We start from the raw sequence: 18,027 nt of genomic DNA, 5'->3' as shown, positions 1-18,027 counted from the left end.
GTTGACCTAGCTATAGTTAATAGTTTACCTTAGATTCGTAACCAAACTTTATTTTATAATCATATAATACAAAACGGCGTTTTATACAGTAAACTAGACATAAAGATGCCAATCCCCGTGGTGTAGAGTAGTGTGCCTGACTCTCGCCCGGAAGCCCCGGGTTCGATTACCGGCCAGGTCAGGAATTTTTCTCTCGACCTGAGGGCTGTTTCGAGGTCCACTCAGTCTACGTGATTAGAATTGAGGAGCTATTTGACGGTGAGATAGTGGTCTCGGTCTAGAAAGCCCAGAATAACGGCCGAGAGGATGCGTCGTGCTGACCATGTGGCCCCTCATATTCTGCAGGCCTTCGGGCTGAGCAGCGGTCGCTGGGCAGGCTAAAGCCCTTTCAAGGGCGTAAGTGCCGTGGGTTTTTTTAAGACATAAAGATGCTTCAGACTTATTTTGAAATATTACGTAACTTTCCCTCATGGGACAATCATCAGTCATATGGGTCATATTCTAATGCATTGGAAAATGATTCCTCAGTCACTTCTTGGCCATTGCCAGCTGTCAGTTCTCTGTAATACTGATGATATCTTACAGGGACATATTCAAGTAGCTCAAGCAAGTCCTTAAGCTTTGCTAGCTGTATTGGCATTGTAACACTGTACTTTGGTGACAGCTGAACACTAGCAAGTGATGGCCGACCACCATTACTGTTCCTTTTGTGAAGGTCAACACAGTCATATTCCTCAACAATACCATATAAATATTTTAAAATACTTTAATGGTATATCTCTCCTAAACAGTATGCCTGAAACTTTACTAATTAGTACTCTTTGCTTATTGACTGTTATCATACTCTTGGCTATTTTTCTAGCAAAGGTTGAGTGCTGACAAACTTATCACTTGTCATTTTTACTTCTTGAAATGGCTTTCTTACTCTAGCTCTTTTACTAAATCCATCCATTCATCTGGCACAAAAACACAAGAAACACCCACAGCCTCTAGTATACATGGGAATAAGGTTTGCTAACCTACATATACAGCAACGCCGTCTTTACGGCCTCCCCCGTAAACGTCTGTTAGCCCGATTTTGCAATAACAAAATTGGTCTAAATAAAATGGCATAAAATTCAAAGCGTTTTATCACACAGGATTACCTCATGTTAGCCCAACTCACAGAAGATACTTTGAACCTTCCGCAATGGATAGCAGCACATAACTCATTTTTTACAAATTTCTTGGTTAGCCCGTTTTTGCGAGCACCCATTCAATTCTCCCTTTTACTCTGATGGGCTGTGGCAATGACCTACTCGTCGCTAGGGGGTGGAGGAAAGGTCGTTTACACTTTCAGCCAGACAAAAATATATCAACAGACTCTTCTCAGCTCGGCCTGACTAACACACGACCGGCGACTGTCTCGGGGTAAGGGGACTTTAACAATCCGCTTCTCTAACAGCGGGCGTTCTTTCGGCTCTCTGGCCCTCTTCATAATACACACGGGGATTATTCTAATCTGATTCACATCAAGGCATACGTGCCTGACCTCATATCAGGTCAATTTCATCCACTGGAAACTCTTCCGTATATCATATCTCTATCAAAATCTACGGAGTATCATCCGTACATTATATCTCTTTGTCCCTGAGTCTCCGGTTCAAATCCAGTGCACAATGGCGGGAAAGCTCGCCTGCAAAATTCGATAACCTTGATTGTTTCAACGTTGATGTGCTCCTCTGCTTCGCCCCTTCCTGTGACATACATGCACACATATAGACATGAAAATCCTGACTTTAACTAGCCCAATACATAAAAATGGGTCCCCACTCAACACTAGAAGGCAGCAGATCCTTATGTTTTAAAGACCCTGGCTTTACAACTAGCTGAGTTATCACACACAAAGGAATAAAGTAAAATATTTACATGACAACAAACCTAGATCGGACCTACCTCCCTCGCTACCCATAATAAACAAAGCTAAACAACGGTTACACATGCATTAGTCCTGATATTTACATTTTGCTTGTCAAAAGGGCTTACATAAAAATTAAATTAAATTGAAAGAAAAATATCTGCGAAAGTTGCTGTACCTAACTCCTGGCAAAATGAACCTGTTCAACTTATCTTATTACTGTAGACCTCATGATCCCTCCATTGAGGACACGGTAGTTGTATTTAGCCCATCATTAGGCTGTCGTCATCCTGGGTTGACAGTCCTGATCTCAGCTCCTGGAATGGCTTCATCGTGATGCCGTCTTTTTGAAATTGAATGTAGGAAGGACTCGTGCCATTGGCAGCTCTTGTCGTTGTTTCCATGGGACTAAGAGCAATCAAACACCCAGTCAGTAGTTTGCGATGTACCTCGGACTCTCCTACTCCTTCTTATTTACTTCATGGTAGAAATTTACGTTGTATCAAGCCAAATGTAGTTATTGAATTCCTAAAGCTCAACCACACGCGAACTCATGTTATAAATCTAACTTTATGTTTAGAAAAAGATTATGATCTAGCTTGCCGAAATGCACATGGTTAATTCCTCGTGCTCAATTGCACACGAATTCTTGTTAGAAGTCTGACTCTACTTTTAGGCAAAGATCATGGCCTAGCTAGCCGAAATGTACATAATTAATGCCCTGTGCTCAACCACACACGAAACTTTCGTTAAAAGTCTGTAAATCTTCACGTTCTAGTTAATGCTCTAGCTGCACTCCTACCTCGAATTGCACGCAGTTCACCTATACAGCTTCTTATGACGAAGTCTTTGTTCAGTGGTAAGTTCACGGCGCAGTCATCAGCCGGACGGACACACTCACGACCGCACAGAAGAAAATGCTAGAATAAAATGCCGTGCCCCTTCACATCTCCCATTACTTATAAGGAACTGGAGGTGACGCCAAGCCCGGGGATTTACCAAGATACACACTTCAGATCAATGTGAAGTGAGTTGCTAGATACCAACGGTTTCCGCGCGAATGTTGTATTACGAAAAACACTGCTTATTAGCATCTCAAGACACATCATGTCATTCAGTAAATTATGAGGAATATAACTGTAGTTATTAATTTATTTGATATCCTTCCAGGAGAGTAGATATGGCCTGATTCCCAAAAATGTCAAGCCTGATTCTTCCCGCTTTAATTTTTAGTAAGATGGTAGATGTAATTCCCCAGACAGAATTCGAGTATCTCCATCCTTTCTCCACTATGCTTTCTCGCTCACTGCCTGTGCCACGCCTTGTCGCTGCAGGCTTCATCTACCCAAATATACTCAGCTTGGCTTCGCGCCAATTGTGACTTCCATGCTTTGACACTCTATTACTGCCGCGTTAAATATCAGTTTCTCTTACCATGAACGATAGGTTCAATAGTGAGGATGTAAAGAGAAGGCGAAAAAGTCTCTGGTATGGTCCCAAATAGAGTATAGTTCCAGTGTATGGGACCCACACTAGGATTACTTGATACGAGAACTGGGAAACACCCAAAGGAGAGCACCACGTTTTGTTCTAGGTGTTTTCCGAAAAAATAGTAGTGTAACGAATATATTACAATGTTTGGCCTGGAAGGACTTGCGAGTATGGAACCGAGCTGCTCCACTAATGGGCATGTTCCGAGATGTCAGTGGGGAATGACATTAGTGTATGAATAACCGTGAGTACATCTTGTAAAGGTAGCAAAGATCATAATATGAAGATAAAGTTAGAATTCAAGTCGACAAATTGGGGCAAATATTCATTTACAGGAAGAGATTTAGCGAATGAATTAATGTATCAAGGGAGATGATCGATAAATTTTCAAGTTATTTGAAATCAGTTAAGAAGGAACTGGGTTCCACCTTGATTTCTTATCCTCGCACATATAACAACACATATACAGCAGATAGCAGATTCATTCATGTATTGCTGTCTAACTTGAATATCGTCTCCTTCGTAGCCTAGTCGATAGCGTTGTCCGCCAATACTTGGTGATTCAAAAAACACCACAAAAATGGATTATGTAGAGAATTTTAACATAGGAACCTTCCCATGGTCACGGTTATTGTAAATAAAAAATATATACCAGGCGGCTTGTTTGGTGGTTTGTTTGTGAGACCTGGTGAAAATTGTATTGTACAGCATTGAATCAAAACCTCAAAAAAATGTTATTACAAATAAACCACGGGGCAGGTTAAATACATTTACATGGTAACATAACACAAAAGAAATAATTTAGTCCAGTGGAGATAAAGGTGGTATCATCTCCCGTTGATTTTAGAGTTACATTCTTTTACAATTGACTTTACATCGCACCGACACAGATAGGACTTATGGTAACAATGGATCAAGAAACGGCTAGGCGTGGGAAGGAATCGGTCGTGGCCTTAATTAAGGTTCAGCTCCAGTATTTGCCTGGTGTGAAAATGGGAAACCACGGAGAACTATCTTCAGGGCCGCCGACAGTAGGATTCGAAACCACTATCTCCCGGGTTCAAGCTCACAGTTGCGCGCCCCTAACCCCACGGCCAGGCGCTCGGTACAATTAAATAGAAGTACGGCATGATTATTCAATTAAAAGTCATTTAGTATTCGGATGCACACAAAGAAACTAAGAGACACTAAAGAGACTGCCAGACTGACGAATGCGTGCGGCATGCGGGCGAATCATACCTCATTGTCCACCACCTTGGCAAAAAATATATACACCTACTACCCTTCCTCACAGCACATGCAAAGTCTCCACTACTTGTCGTAGCGCTATACAAATCGGTTTGTCACGACGAACGGCATTTTGTGCGTATTTCCGCCAATAATTATGTTAATAATTAAAGAAAGTAAAGGAAAGAATTTGCAGATATGACAACAAGGCTTGTACAAATAGCTTTTCTTAAATAATTCCTAGTTCCAACTGGCTAAAGTGGAATAAAAATGTAATGTTTACTCCACAAAGTGGGGGGGGGGGAGCGACTGTCCCTCCTGACCCCATCCCCTAATCGCCACTACTGTTTGTAAACACGCCGAAGATGCAGAAAAGGGAATTTAATAACTTATTAATTTATACACGTGTACACGTTCCACTCTATAAAAGAGTTGTTTGTATGAAACAAAAACTAATACTGTTCGGCGAAATACGTGTGTAGAAGGCAGACGTCTGTTTGGACCTTCGGGTGCATTCCGACCAGATTGTCCAGATTAAAATGATGTCTGTGTATTCGTCGCTGCTGAACACACTAGCCATTGTCGATATGCAGACAGAAATATAGTGCTGCTGTACCATACACCAGCCTAGAACGATGCGGTGGAAAACGATGTTTACTAATGCAATGGGTGCATTAGACCGGTAGCGCTGAGTAACTTGCTGCGAGCGATTGTCCGGTTGTCTTCTCTTCGTATTCTGACGTAACCTGTCCGCTGGCAGTAGTGCCCCTGCGAAAATCAGTTCGTAGACATCCCATTCATCATTTGTGCATGCGGGACATTTATGAGTAGAAAGTACGGCACTCGCGAGCCGCCTGGTATATGCTAGCTAATTCCTGTATGGTAAAAAGCGTGGTAATAGCCTTTTAAGGAATAGATATGCCACTCATACACTAACTGCAAGCAACTCAGCAAGCAGCAAGTCCTGAATCTTCACTTCTCGTCCTTATTTCCTTTAATATCTTCCTACAAAATTAACATATTATATTTTAAATGTATGCATTTATATTTAGAACTACTCTTACGTTATGGCAGTGTAGATTCAAAACGAAGTGGTTCGGTGAAATAAGCGTGAAACAGTGCAAACTTTAACAGATGATTCTTCTTCTTCGCGATCTTCCTTCTCATATTCGCTATTGTTAACTTGAATTAGAGTTTGACGAACTTTACAGAAACCACTCTTCTAAATTTTTTTACATATCCAGGCTTCCATCCAGCGTAAATTTACACGTCTTGCTGTGGAGAGAATTGATTATAGACAACAGAATACTATAATTGTGGTATAAGGACCCTATCATGCAGATCTCCTGTTCTACATTCAACTATAACGTTATGTCTGAATTAATCTCCACTCCATTCTCCGAGTTACAATTTTGTACTGTCGGAAAAACGAAACATCAAGTGACCTGAGTGGCGTTTTTAAAAGTAAGTAAGTAAGTAAGTAAGTAAGCATTTTTGCTAAAAGTGGCTTAAAACCGGCGGCAGCATAAAATTCACAATACAAAATTGTACACAATAAAATGAAACGAATAAACTACACTATACTGATTCTGTATGTCAAGCGAAGATAAGGATAATATCTGACGACCCCTTATATGAAACTGATATTAAACATGTCTCCAATAATACTGTTGCTAACGATAAATTTCAGAAAGCATTTAAAAATCCTATTAACTTAGTAAATTTAGAATTAAGTTATACCACCTTATTTCCGTAATAATAATAATAATAATAATAATAATAATAATAATAATAATAATAATAATAATAATAATAATAATAATCTTGGTTATAAATTACAGGATCATCATAATATGAAGATAATGAAGATAAAGTTGGAATTCAAGAGGGAAATCTGGGGAAAATATTCGTTTATAAGAAGTGTTACGGATTGGGATAATTTGCCAAGGGAGATGTTCAATAAATTTACAAATTCTTTGCAATTATTTAAGAAAAGACTAGGTAAACAACAGATATGGAATCTGCCAAATGGTGGACTGCCCTAAATGCAGATCAGTGGTGACTGACTGATTAAAGACATTTGTAATAGAATTTCGCTGTACAAACCTCATAGTTCTGGGAGGAGTTATTCTAGTTTAAAGTGGTTCATTATTTAAAATCATTTTTATTTCAGAGTTGTTGAAATTTTTTTCATTTGTCTGTCCACCTCTGTGTAAGAGCGGGATATGTGCCTTAAATTTCCACGATCTTATACACCGTTAATAATTTTAAAATTTACATCAATGACTATTACAACGCTGTTTACCGTTCATAAATTCTTCGTTTCAATTGCCGTGCCCTCGGTGTGACGTTTCTCCTGTACGTGTCATTTAGTGAGTTTGATAGAGATATTTTACTTATGTTACATATATTTTCAAAGTCCGACTCTTGGCTTCATGGTCAACGTTGAAGCCTTTGGTTCAGAGAGTCCCAGAATCGATTCCCAGCCGGGCCGTGGATTATAATCGCGTTTGATTAATACTTCTGGCTCGGGGACTGGTTGCTTGTGTCCGTCCCAACACTCTCCTCTTCATATTCACACAACACACCACACTACCAACCACCACAGAAACACGCAATAGTGATTACATCCCTTCAAATAGGGTTGGCGTTAGGAAGGGCATCCGGCAGTAAAACATAGCCAAATCACCGTAAGCGACACAGGTCGTACCTGCGACCCCACAAGGTGTGGGAAAAAGCGGTTGAAGAAGAAGAAGAATACAGTTTCTCAAGGAAACTTCACATGACTGACGATGAAGTGGTCAGAGTTACGTGTAATTCAAAACACAGGGACATGACTTTTCGTGTCGTAAATGCCACGTGCATTGGCTGGTATCAAATGGTGAAAACCCGGTGACGGCATAACTCAGTTTCACGTCCCTCCTCCACTTCCCATCTTCCTGGCATTTTAACATTTCTAACGCATGGAGCAGGAAATGAAAAAGGGTGTCATAATTAACTCTGTGGTTTAGCGGCTGGCTTTCCACCCGGATGGCCGAGGTTCGAATCCTGATGGAATACTGGTAGAACTTTTCTCCTAAAAAATCACATAGTATAAGGAAGGGAACCCCTGAACCAAACACAAAATGAGCCAGGGTGGCTCAGAAATACCTGAGGTATACTCACAAACTGTTTAGGGCTGGAGGAGGTGGAGTCATCCAGGTGTTTTTGAATGTTGATGTCACCATGTGGTTTACCATTCAGGGAAATGTGCACAGAGTGAAACTAGAATAAGTCGGTCAATATGGAGCGTGTAGTCAATTTTGTGCAACTTTTATGAGACACGTGTTTTCTTGTGACAACAGGCTTTATGTTCGCTAGATCTAGCCTCTTCTGTTGAATGTTTGGATGTAACTGGTTATGCTACACATTTATGTTAATTGTGTTAGAGTGAATCACTGTAACGGATGTCTTAAAATTCCCATGAACCCAGGACATACATTTATTTGTATAAATAACCCACAAATCGACTCTGAATCCTGTATTCTCTAACAATATTCACACTGTATTTTCACCGATTTCCGTGCACATATGTTCCAGCGTTTTCTTCGCCTTCGCTCGGCCGTATAAAGAACCAACAGAAACATACTGTTCTCATCGTTCTCCACCAAAATTGTTGAACAATGGAAACATTATTACTATACCTCATATTTCTTCAAATAGTATAACTGCATACAGAACAATCAGATTTACACATATTCAGAATAGTAACAACATTAAGGAGCTATTTGTCCAATATCATGGAATGATAGTTTAGAATACTTCTTAATTTCCAAGTTGCTGTTCATATAACCAAATGTGTTATTCGTTCGCAGGAATCTCCAAACAGGAATACCATGTTAGACCCTCTGATAGAAGGTGTTCAGTCCGTTGGTGTGAAGACGTACACCTCTAAAGGACTTATGAGGCTCCAGAAACTGCAAACACTTTTGCCACAAGATACTAACAAGTTCTACAGATACCACGGCTCCCTAACAACTCCTGGATGCAACGAATCAGTCGTCTGGACCATATTTACGGAAACAATCCCCATCTCAAAGGATCAGGTAAGTCACCACACTGTACTCCTATTTTCAAAAGAATTACTCTTACAATATTTTCACAATTTCGTAACTATTATATATCTACAATTTAAATCGCTTTTCACATATTGAAATTTAAAACCGCTTAGAATATTTCACCCTTTCCAGCTCAATGATGCCTAATTACATCAAGGACTTCCTCGTGCTTTCTATTGAAAATTAGGAAGGATGTCACACGACATCATGCCATGGTGACATATAACGGTTGTTCAATTGAAACATAAAACAGGGCTGGGAAGACAGTAAATAACTGTCGGGATGGCCAAGAGATGGCAGCATTGCATAGTTTGGTGTTTGTAGTATCGTGGTCAGTCTGAGCCATGCGTACGCTAAGTAGAGGAAAAAAGTTAGAGCAACGTTCGTGTTTAATGGCTACGTCCAAACGAATAGAACGCGGCACGATTCAATTCTTGTGTAAATAAGGTGCCTTGAGTGGTAAAACTGTGGTGGGATATGGATTTGCTTCACGATAAGGCATGCCAACGTAACAACGGACAGTAAGTGCTGATTTCTTTGCGATCTTATGGATCACCCGCCTTACAGCGAAGATCTGCCCACGCGACAATCACGTCTTTGGTCCGCTTAAAAAAGCCCCGAATAGTAAGCGTTTCACCAACGATCGAGCTGTTTCTGATGCTGTGGAAAAGTGGCTCAAGTCCTTCGTAGTACGTATGGTCTGTAAAGCGATAAATCTCTCTTTATATTGAATTGGAACCATTATTAATAAGGAAGTTACATATCTCATTGTACAGGTAAATGTTGGATCATTGTTGAGATCCAATGATCTGGACAGGGATGACTAAGCATTTTGACAAGGAATAATAAGCATTTCAAAGTTTTCATGCATGTATGTGAACCATTCAGTCCAGGTGACGGTGTATCGTCAACGGCCACACAGGCTAAAAAGAAACTTTTGGTGATTTTTCATTAATAAAATAAACCTAAAACGTGTCTTAATGTGATCATTTTTCAAAATGCCTGGGGAGTTCTTTGCATATCACGTGAAAAGGACAGGTTTCTCCACATTAAAAAAAGTAATATTGATAGCTGAATTACACCTTATATTGTGGATTTCTGAGAGGAGACCTTCAAGATATCGTACACATTATCCTTTCCACTTTTGAAAAGTAACACACAGGATATCGCCTATGGTACCTTTATAAAATTCATAAGAATAACATGTTTCTGGTGATTCAGATGTTTGTGAACACATTTATCGTTATAGGTAGTTTGGCATATAGATTGATATTCTAAACTCCCGGTGAATTTCTTAAAATGTTATCTAGGAAATTCCAAGGTATATTTTACATACATGGAAACAATCGGTTCAAATACTCCACAGACGTTAGTAAACATGTGCTTACTATAAAACAACCCTAAAATAGATTGTTGGATACAAATCTCAGAAAATTCGACAACGTAAGTGAACAAGACAATATAAATCATTCAGTAAATCCTTTCTCGTTAAAGAAATCAATCAATTAGCGCCAGTAGCGACCCTGAAGCAATATCATGAGAATTTCTTTTTTAAGCTTGTATCATTCCCAAGTTGTGACGTGTGCTTGCGGAATGTCGGAGAATTGCATCCTCCTAGTGCTCATAATTCTCCTTAGTTAATTCTACTCAAGATTCGCCATTTCTTACAGTCTCGTTTCCACAACGCAAATCGAATGGTGATGTGTATTAGTATTTAATGAATTCATCACAGTCATGGTGAACGTGGCTTGGCTAGTAGTTTAACGTCGCACTAACACATGGAAGACTTTCGGCGACGGAAAGATGGGAAAGGACTAGGATTTGGAAGAAGCGGCCGTGGCCTTAATAAAGGTACAGACCCAGCATTTGACTGGTGTGAGAATGTGAAACCACGGAAACGCATTTTTAGAGCTGCTAACGGTGGGATTCTAACCCATCATATACCGAATGCAAGCTCACATGTTGAATGTTACAAATTCACTGCTTTCATCTAGTTCTACCATGGTTAATTCTGCCTCTGAACTCTACCAAGCCAACGTTGCCATCGTACAGTGCTTTAGAGTTTAACTTAATAAGTAAGCCATATTTCTTCTTTTTGCTAAAGTTACCGTATGAATGTTATACTTTTCTACCATTTTGTTTATTTTCCTGAACCTGTTTAAAATAATCTTTGGCACTGATGAGTGTTTTCTCATTTTTTTTCAGATCCAAGCTTTCCGTCAGGTTAAGACAAAATCAGGTGCATTTCTGGAACGGAACAACCGGCCTTTGCAACAGCAAAACGACAGAGTCCTCTACTTCCAGACAAGCCCAGCCCCACGCGTCGAGTGGATTTCAGCAGGCAGTGGCAGACTTCAGGCTGAAGTTCTTCTGATGTTTGCCTTTGTTATTGCTGTTGGACTGATGTAGTATAACAATTTACCAAAAGTAGAGTTTCGCTACTAACTAAGGAGAGATAATGTACTGAAAGGCAGGAAGAATACAGGATTTCATTAATTTTTGGTGCCACTTAAATCCATGAACTTGGGGATGAAATTTTTTTTAAATATGTTTATTGCCATAATAAAAGCAGCGTAGATCCAAGTAAGCCACACTACGTAGAGAATTTTGTACGATTCGTACAAGACGCCAAATGATTCACTTTCCTTCAAGTAATAATAATGGATAAAGGCGTTGCAGTGAAAGTTCCTGGTAGTTAAGCAATCCATCGTACACAACTGGAAACATTGAAAGCGTGGTTTCTGACTTCAAATCTCCTATTAAACGTATTACTTTCTCAGAAATGGGCATTGTCAGGAAGACGAACAGTTGAAACATGGATGTAGACCGACCGTCCACTACTTGACCTCTAACTTTACATGCTCATTATGCCAAGTTCACATTTTGTTTCATTATTCGATCATTACTTCAGAAACAGTTCTGTGGATGTAGAGAAACAAATGCATAAGTTTTAAAACATTACCTTTCAGGAGAGAGCCTTAACCATTCAAATACTTCGAGTTAATTAGGCATTTGAAATGTGAAGGTACTTGATGCTAGGACGGATGTAGGGTTAATACACAACAGTGAAGTATGTTTACAACATCTCTACTGTCATCTTCGAGATACAAGACAATGCTAATTAAAACAAAGGTAACGGCAAAATGATTAAGAAGGTGAAAGTTAAAGAGGGATAAAATAATTAAGTGCAAACAATGAGCTTACTTTATTACCCGTTTCATTAAAGCAGGAATGCCAGCATTAGTGAACTTGTGTCGATTTACACAGTCGAAACGAAAACGATATACACCATTTCGTGAGATTACATACACAAATCAATTTTTTAATGTACTCACAGCAGAATCTTCTAACAGTTACGTGCATTGAACCCCATCTACCCCAGCGCTGCTGGGGCAGTGAATTTTGCAGTTGCATTCTGGTATTATTCCTTAGAATGTTTTTATCAAGTTTAAAAACAGCAGACAGCTGAGTACCGCTGTTGCGACGATCCGCTTGCTCTACAACAGTCCAGCTCTCGCCAGCGAGCTGTGATTCCTTGCAGGCGCGAAAGAGAGGTGCCCTAGCGGAATTCAATTTGCTGAATTGACGCATGCGCTTTGAACCATCTTTTCCTAGCGCGGTGGAGTGTGCTCCTACCTGGAGATTAACAGAGTCTTATAACGACAGACCAGCTAGATTGGGTAATGTAATGTCGCATCAAAATTTACCTGTTATAGTTAACACTAAAAGTGTTTAGCGCTACACTCAAGAGGCTACAATGAAAATATTAAGAATATAGCCACTTGCACATCGTCTTGGCAGTAAATATAGGATCTTTTTATGAAATAAATTGAAATAGAAGTATTGATTTTTGATTTTGGCACCTTTGGGACCTATTTATTGACTGACACGTGATAAATATTTAAGTTGCCCAGCATGAGCACAGAGCCAAGCGCGAAGTACAAGAATTTTGTATTTTGTTACTGTGTACGCGTGGGATTGCCTGTAATGATGGTAGGGACTGTCAATTTTTGTGGTGTTCTTCTTGGATTATAGGTGAAATTTTCGCGATGTCTTTATCATTCTTCGTGAATATAACAGTGTTGTTCGTCGTCAGCATTTTCCCACGTCTGTCGTCGCTGTACTTACACGCAGTAAGCGAGTGAAACTCTACAACTTAGGCTACAGTAAAATACTTGCTAACTTTTGCTCATTCAGTTTAGGTTATGATTTTAAAAACAGAAACACAAAGTGAGACACATAATATTTCTGAGAAAGCCATGACTGTACGATTACGGAACGTCACCAGGTGAAACTGTAATATACCGTACCCTGTCCTCATTTCGGCCTAGCTCAGGGGTAGAAGCGCATGGTGCGTCCGCATAGGGTCAACAGCAGAATAAACAATATATCTAACTTATAAAATACACCTAAATATATGGACAGGTAATATGTATATATAAATCTAGTGAATGCGAACTGGAGAAATCCGGTAAAATGGAATTATTAAACTAAAAACATAAAAACAAATCATTCTAAATATAACAAATCATGTAAAGCAACCGATCATTGGTTGTGTCAATCAAAGAAAAATCACACGAATTTTTTACATAAATTACAATTATCAAACAAATCGTTTACAAACAATGCGGGTACGGAACACGAGATATTAAGAGAGTTTCTTATAGACTGGAATACGTCTGAATTTACATATTGTGGTTGCGTGCTTTGTTAAGTCCCTAGTTCTTTGCCCTAGGGCTCGATTTCCTACACCGTTCACGATATGCGACAGTAATACACGATCCACTAGTAATGGCCTAAATTACATACATATTCCGATCACGCGGCCACAAACATATAAAATACTTGTTCAGAACTGCTTATGAATCACCCTTCCAAAATTGTCACAGACTCTACGATATGGGTCAGAACCCATGATCACACATTAGGTCAGAGCATTTCTTCCTCAAAATGGCCATGGGGCTATGTCTCCCCATTATCGAACAAATGACAACATTACAACAAAGAAATAACACACCAGACACAAAAAATACAAATCACAATATGAAACAAACAAAACCTGGAAAATAAAGCACACAAAATATATACATTATAGTTGATAGAGCTGTCGGGTCCAGAACCCAACATATCCAGGCACTGGATGTCGCATATCTCATGTAGATGCAGCATAGTAGTAGCATTTAACACGATAAGGAAATCAGCTCATTTGCAACAGAAATAACTAACTAGGTCTTTGTGGCCAGGCTATTCACAGACATAAAGGGACTATTTGTAAAATTTTACTGCCCTCCTCTGACCAGCATACAGCTGGGTCGAGGGTCGCCAGCTACCTAGGGGCAAGAATAAATGGCGCATCCGGCCTTGACAACACTCTCAGTGCTACAAAATAAGCACACAAATCTGGCCAGCAAAATACGCCTTACATACTAATTTCACACTTAACATGCCGCTTCATTACCTCATCATCATCACAGATCCAAATATAACATCACGGCTTTCACAGCCTATCTCTTAGCATCTCAGCTCCAGTAAATATCCACAGGCAATTCTCTAGCCTCACATATAAATAACCCTTGGTTCGATGACCGGTACATATCCACGATTGTGCCTGACACCACGCTTAAATACCCTACTCTACTTTCGACGTTGTAAAGTTGCGCCTTCTCACAGCTGAAATTCATGCATCGTGCAACAAAACATCCTAACATACACTGGCTCTAGTCTAATCCGCTCTCCCATTCAACATTAGTGGCGTACAGTCCACTGGATTTTTCGCGAAGACTCTACCCATACAACTCTCTCTTAACTCAACATAAACTGGAATGAAATACAAATAACATAACACACTCCTATATCAAACCTATTCTTTCCCTTATTTCCCATATAGATCTTTACAGCACACGGCTCGGGTACTTAGAATAAAATCAGCCCTAAACGTATTTAAATTTACCGAAATGAGCAATACAAATGGCACTCTGGCTTACATTTAAGAGTTAATTTACATATTTAGAATGGCCTTTCCTGGTGAATCTAGCTATCACTTCACATGCTTAAAGAACAAAAGACTTAACTTGGCGGCAACCTCTCCATAAGTGGCGAATCACATTCCACTATGTAATGCGGACTTAGCCCATGATTACGACACACAGTACAGAGATGGAAGTCCTGTTGTCGACTCCTGGGTAGTTCGTGACTGTTTTATCCTTGATGTTGGGCTGTACCTGGAACTGTTGAATTAAATTAGCACTATCTCGTTCTCCGCTTAGTGTGCTCGAATGGACGATCGCAACCACAGTATTGGCTAGCAATTAGCTACAGCCGCTTCTTAGATATAAGACCAATCTACGTGGCACTAAATTGAGGCAAGTGGGCCCGGTTGCTATCTGTCCTCGTCAGCGGTTATATATTAATGAATCGCACACGTTAATCTCACACTTCGCGTACACGCCGTATACTATTTATATAAACAGACCGTCACTGGCCCTTGTGAGCTAAATCGCAACGATTTTAGTTCAAGTCTAACATAAACTTCATAGAGTTACTGTCTTATCTGCTCGCGCTCACGATACGTCACTGTTGCCATTCAAAATGCAATAGGAGGGCGCTCCCCTTGTGTACACAGCTTTTTTACTTCACAAGGTCTCGGGGTCTGAGGGAAAGTACCGTCAAAGAAATCCTCTTTCTTTGTGAGAGCTCACCAGTTGCTAATGGCTGTTCACGTTAATACGCATATATATCTTCAGGGCACAAGTAAATGGTTTTATCAGCTCCTGTTTACTCTATAATTATCATCTTAACTACGTGTGGTGTCAGATCTGTAGAATTCAGCTTAGTGGTAGATTTCCTGATTATAATTCAGGTGATTCCAGCCCTGGAAAATAGAAGTTTGTCAACCTGTGACAAATGTTTGGTACATCCCCTCGTTCAAATCTCACCCTCCAAAGATTGCTGTTCACGTGGACACGCCAGTATGGGATCTTCGTGATTGAGATCACGGCTTGCGGCTCAGGTCCAACACGAGGAATTCGTTCCTACAGGAGCCTATAGTACGCACACGTTTTAGTGATAGAATTTTGTACTCGGTTGAGGAGTAAGAAGGGAGCACTGCCGGTTCCGGTAGTACTGCCAACTGAATGAAAATGAAATCTGAATTGAATCGATAATATGATCGATCGATATGAATTTTCTAAACCTTTCTTATCTTACGCCAACAACTGTGGCACACACACAATATATAATACTTATATAACATTTCCCGATGCGAAACGTGTTCCGAGCATGAATTCTAGAGTTAGGCTTTGCTGTGTAAACAACAACAGAACGAGTACTTAAAGTGTACGCCAGATGTCGCACAGCGATGATAAGCGATTCTTAGTTTGTGTTTCAAAGGTTGCCAATACGAATCTCGAAGATAACCGAAGTCGACCGATTCAGCACTAGGGTGTAAATCTATCGCTAAAAAGTACGCAGATAATATGGCCTACAGACTATCATTCAGGGTTCCTTCCTTCATTCCCCGTGACTATATTGAGCGCTTGAATAAAATTATGCCAGTGTTGTACATGATAAATTGAAGCATATATGATATGTTTCAGTTAGCGCATTGTTTAACATTTTCTGTAGCTTTTATTATTATGGTGCCTTAAATACGAATTTGGAAATGATAATGTGTTGGGGCTGAGATTTTGCAGCTGGGTTAACAAACATGTTCACCGCACGCCACTGTCTTCTAAGTACTAAGTTGTAGATATTGAGCAAAAATATATATAAGTGACGTTATTCAATAATACGTAAACAAATGAATTTGAATGCTAACAGTGACAAATGACGTAAATATATACATTTTCTTTGTTACTCAAACAAGATTTTGCACTATTTGCGCGTTTTTGAGTTCATATCTTCCGCGATAGGTTTACGAGTTACGAGGTTTTACTGGTATTTGTTTCACATATCTCCGAAACCACCACAGATGAAGTGAACGTGGTTCTCATGATGGTGGATAGAGTTAAATTCCAAATGGTGTTTTGGCCATGGTTTCTTTGTTACGTGGTAAAATTATTGCTTATATTCCATTTATGAACCATCTATTTATTTATTTATTCAAGCCACTAACCATATATTTTAAGACCATAATGTTATTGTAAAACAACTCGTAGAAATCAATTAAAATCGTACATTGAACTATAAAATCAACGGGAAATCATTTACTACCAGGCATACAACGTAATAAGTAGTTGTAAATAGAAAGTATGGTGCAGAATGTTTTAAAAGTGAATATTGCTCACATTGACACCTTTATGAACTAATTTGAAGGCAACGTCTGTTAAGATAATTACGGTCAACTTAAGAAAATGATTGCCCTACTCTGTCGTATTCGTAACATTGAAAAAATCGTGTTTGAACATGACACCGAGAAGTAGCTTTAATGAGTAAAACCCTATAGTGTTGATTTGTATCCAATAGAGTTGAAGTATTGCAGCTGGGGGAGAAATGTCCTTATGAATTTAAAACTTGGTTAGAAAAAATTTACGATTAACTGTCACGAACTTTTCGTGAGTTACTCTCATCTTCCCTGAGGAAGTCCTGTACTCCTTGCGGTCTTTTGTTATTTCTCTAATCTTGAATAATATTCTGCTTATGTCGAGAAATAATACCTCGCAAGCGTTACTTATGTCAATGAAACATAATGTGAATTCATCCCGAATCAGATATGAATGGAAAATGCTATAAAATTAGTACACTTTAAATTACGAAGCTCACTATAGTGGGGATGTAGGCCAATTTCCACAAATGTGTATCAAAAGCTAGTTAAAGATTATAGAACGACGGACATCAATGTTGCACCCTTAACCCGCAATATAGTGTTGTCTAATAAATATGAATTATTCAAAAACACTGAAGGTATGTAATACTAATAACATCAGAACAAACGAAGGAGAAGGAATAACTGATGAAAGATGAATCCTGCATTTCTTTGCCATTTAATGTGATTAAAATGTATTTTTATATGTTGTGTATATTAATAAATCTATGCAAAATCATAATATAACTACTGACAATTTGTATTAACAGTGCTCGCAATATTTTCATTCTTGAATGTACACTTTCAAACCTCATAATCAGATATTCCTCTGAAGAAGTATCATCTTCAATAGAAATGTGTGTCTGAAGGACTCGCACCTTAGGAGTACTGGAAGTAGTGATCCCCAGCCCAGAGAAAATTCGTAATTAGCTGTTCAGTGGCCTTCGCAGGATCTGTTCATTTTATGTCTTTCTGTCTACTTTCTTTACCACAGACTTTCTTTCCTCCACACT

General features: G+C 39.3%; 1 protein-coding gene across 1 annotated transcript in view; it reads left to right on the top strand.

The window, feature by feature from the left end:
• Positions 1-17,761, top strand: part of LOC136864655 (putative carbonic anhydrase 3) — a 246,426-nt gene extending 228,665 nt beyond the window's left edge. The window contains exons 6-7 of the mRNA XM_067141939.2: positions 8,470-8,700; positions 10,918-17,761. Coding sequence (XP_066998040.2) covers positions 8,470-8,700; positions 10,918-11,121 — 435 coding nt within the window. The 3' untranslated portion in view covers positions 11,122-17,761. The remainder of the gene's footprint in view (positions 1-8,469; positions 8,701-10,917) is intronic.
• The last annotated feature ends 266 nt before the right edge of the window (positions 17,762-18,027 follow it).

The sequence above is a fragment of the Anabrus simplex genome, chromosome 2 (genome assembly GCF_040414725.1).
Source record: "Anabrus simplex isolate iqAnaSimp1 chromosome 2, ASM4041472v1, whole genome shotgun sequence".
Lineage (NCBI taxonomy): Eukaryota > Metazoa > Arthropoda > Insecta > Orthoptera > Tettigoniidae > Anabrus > Anabrus simplex.
Note: the sequence above shows the minus strand (reverse complement) of the source record. Positions and strands in the feature narration are given on the sequence as shown.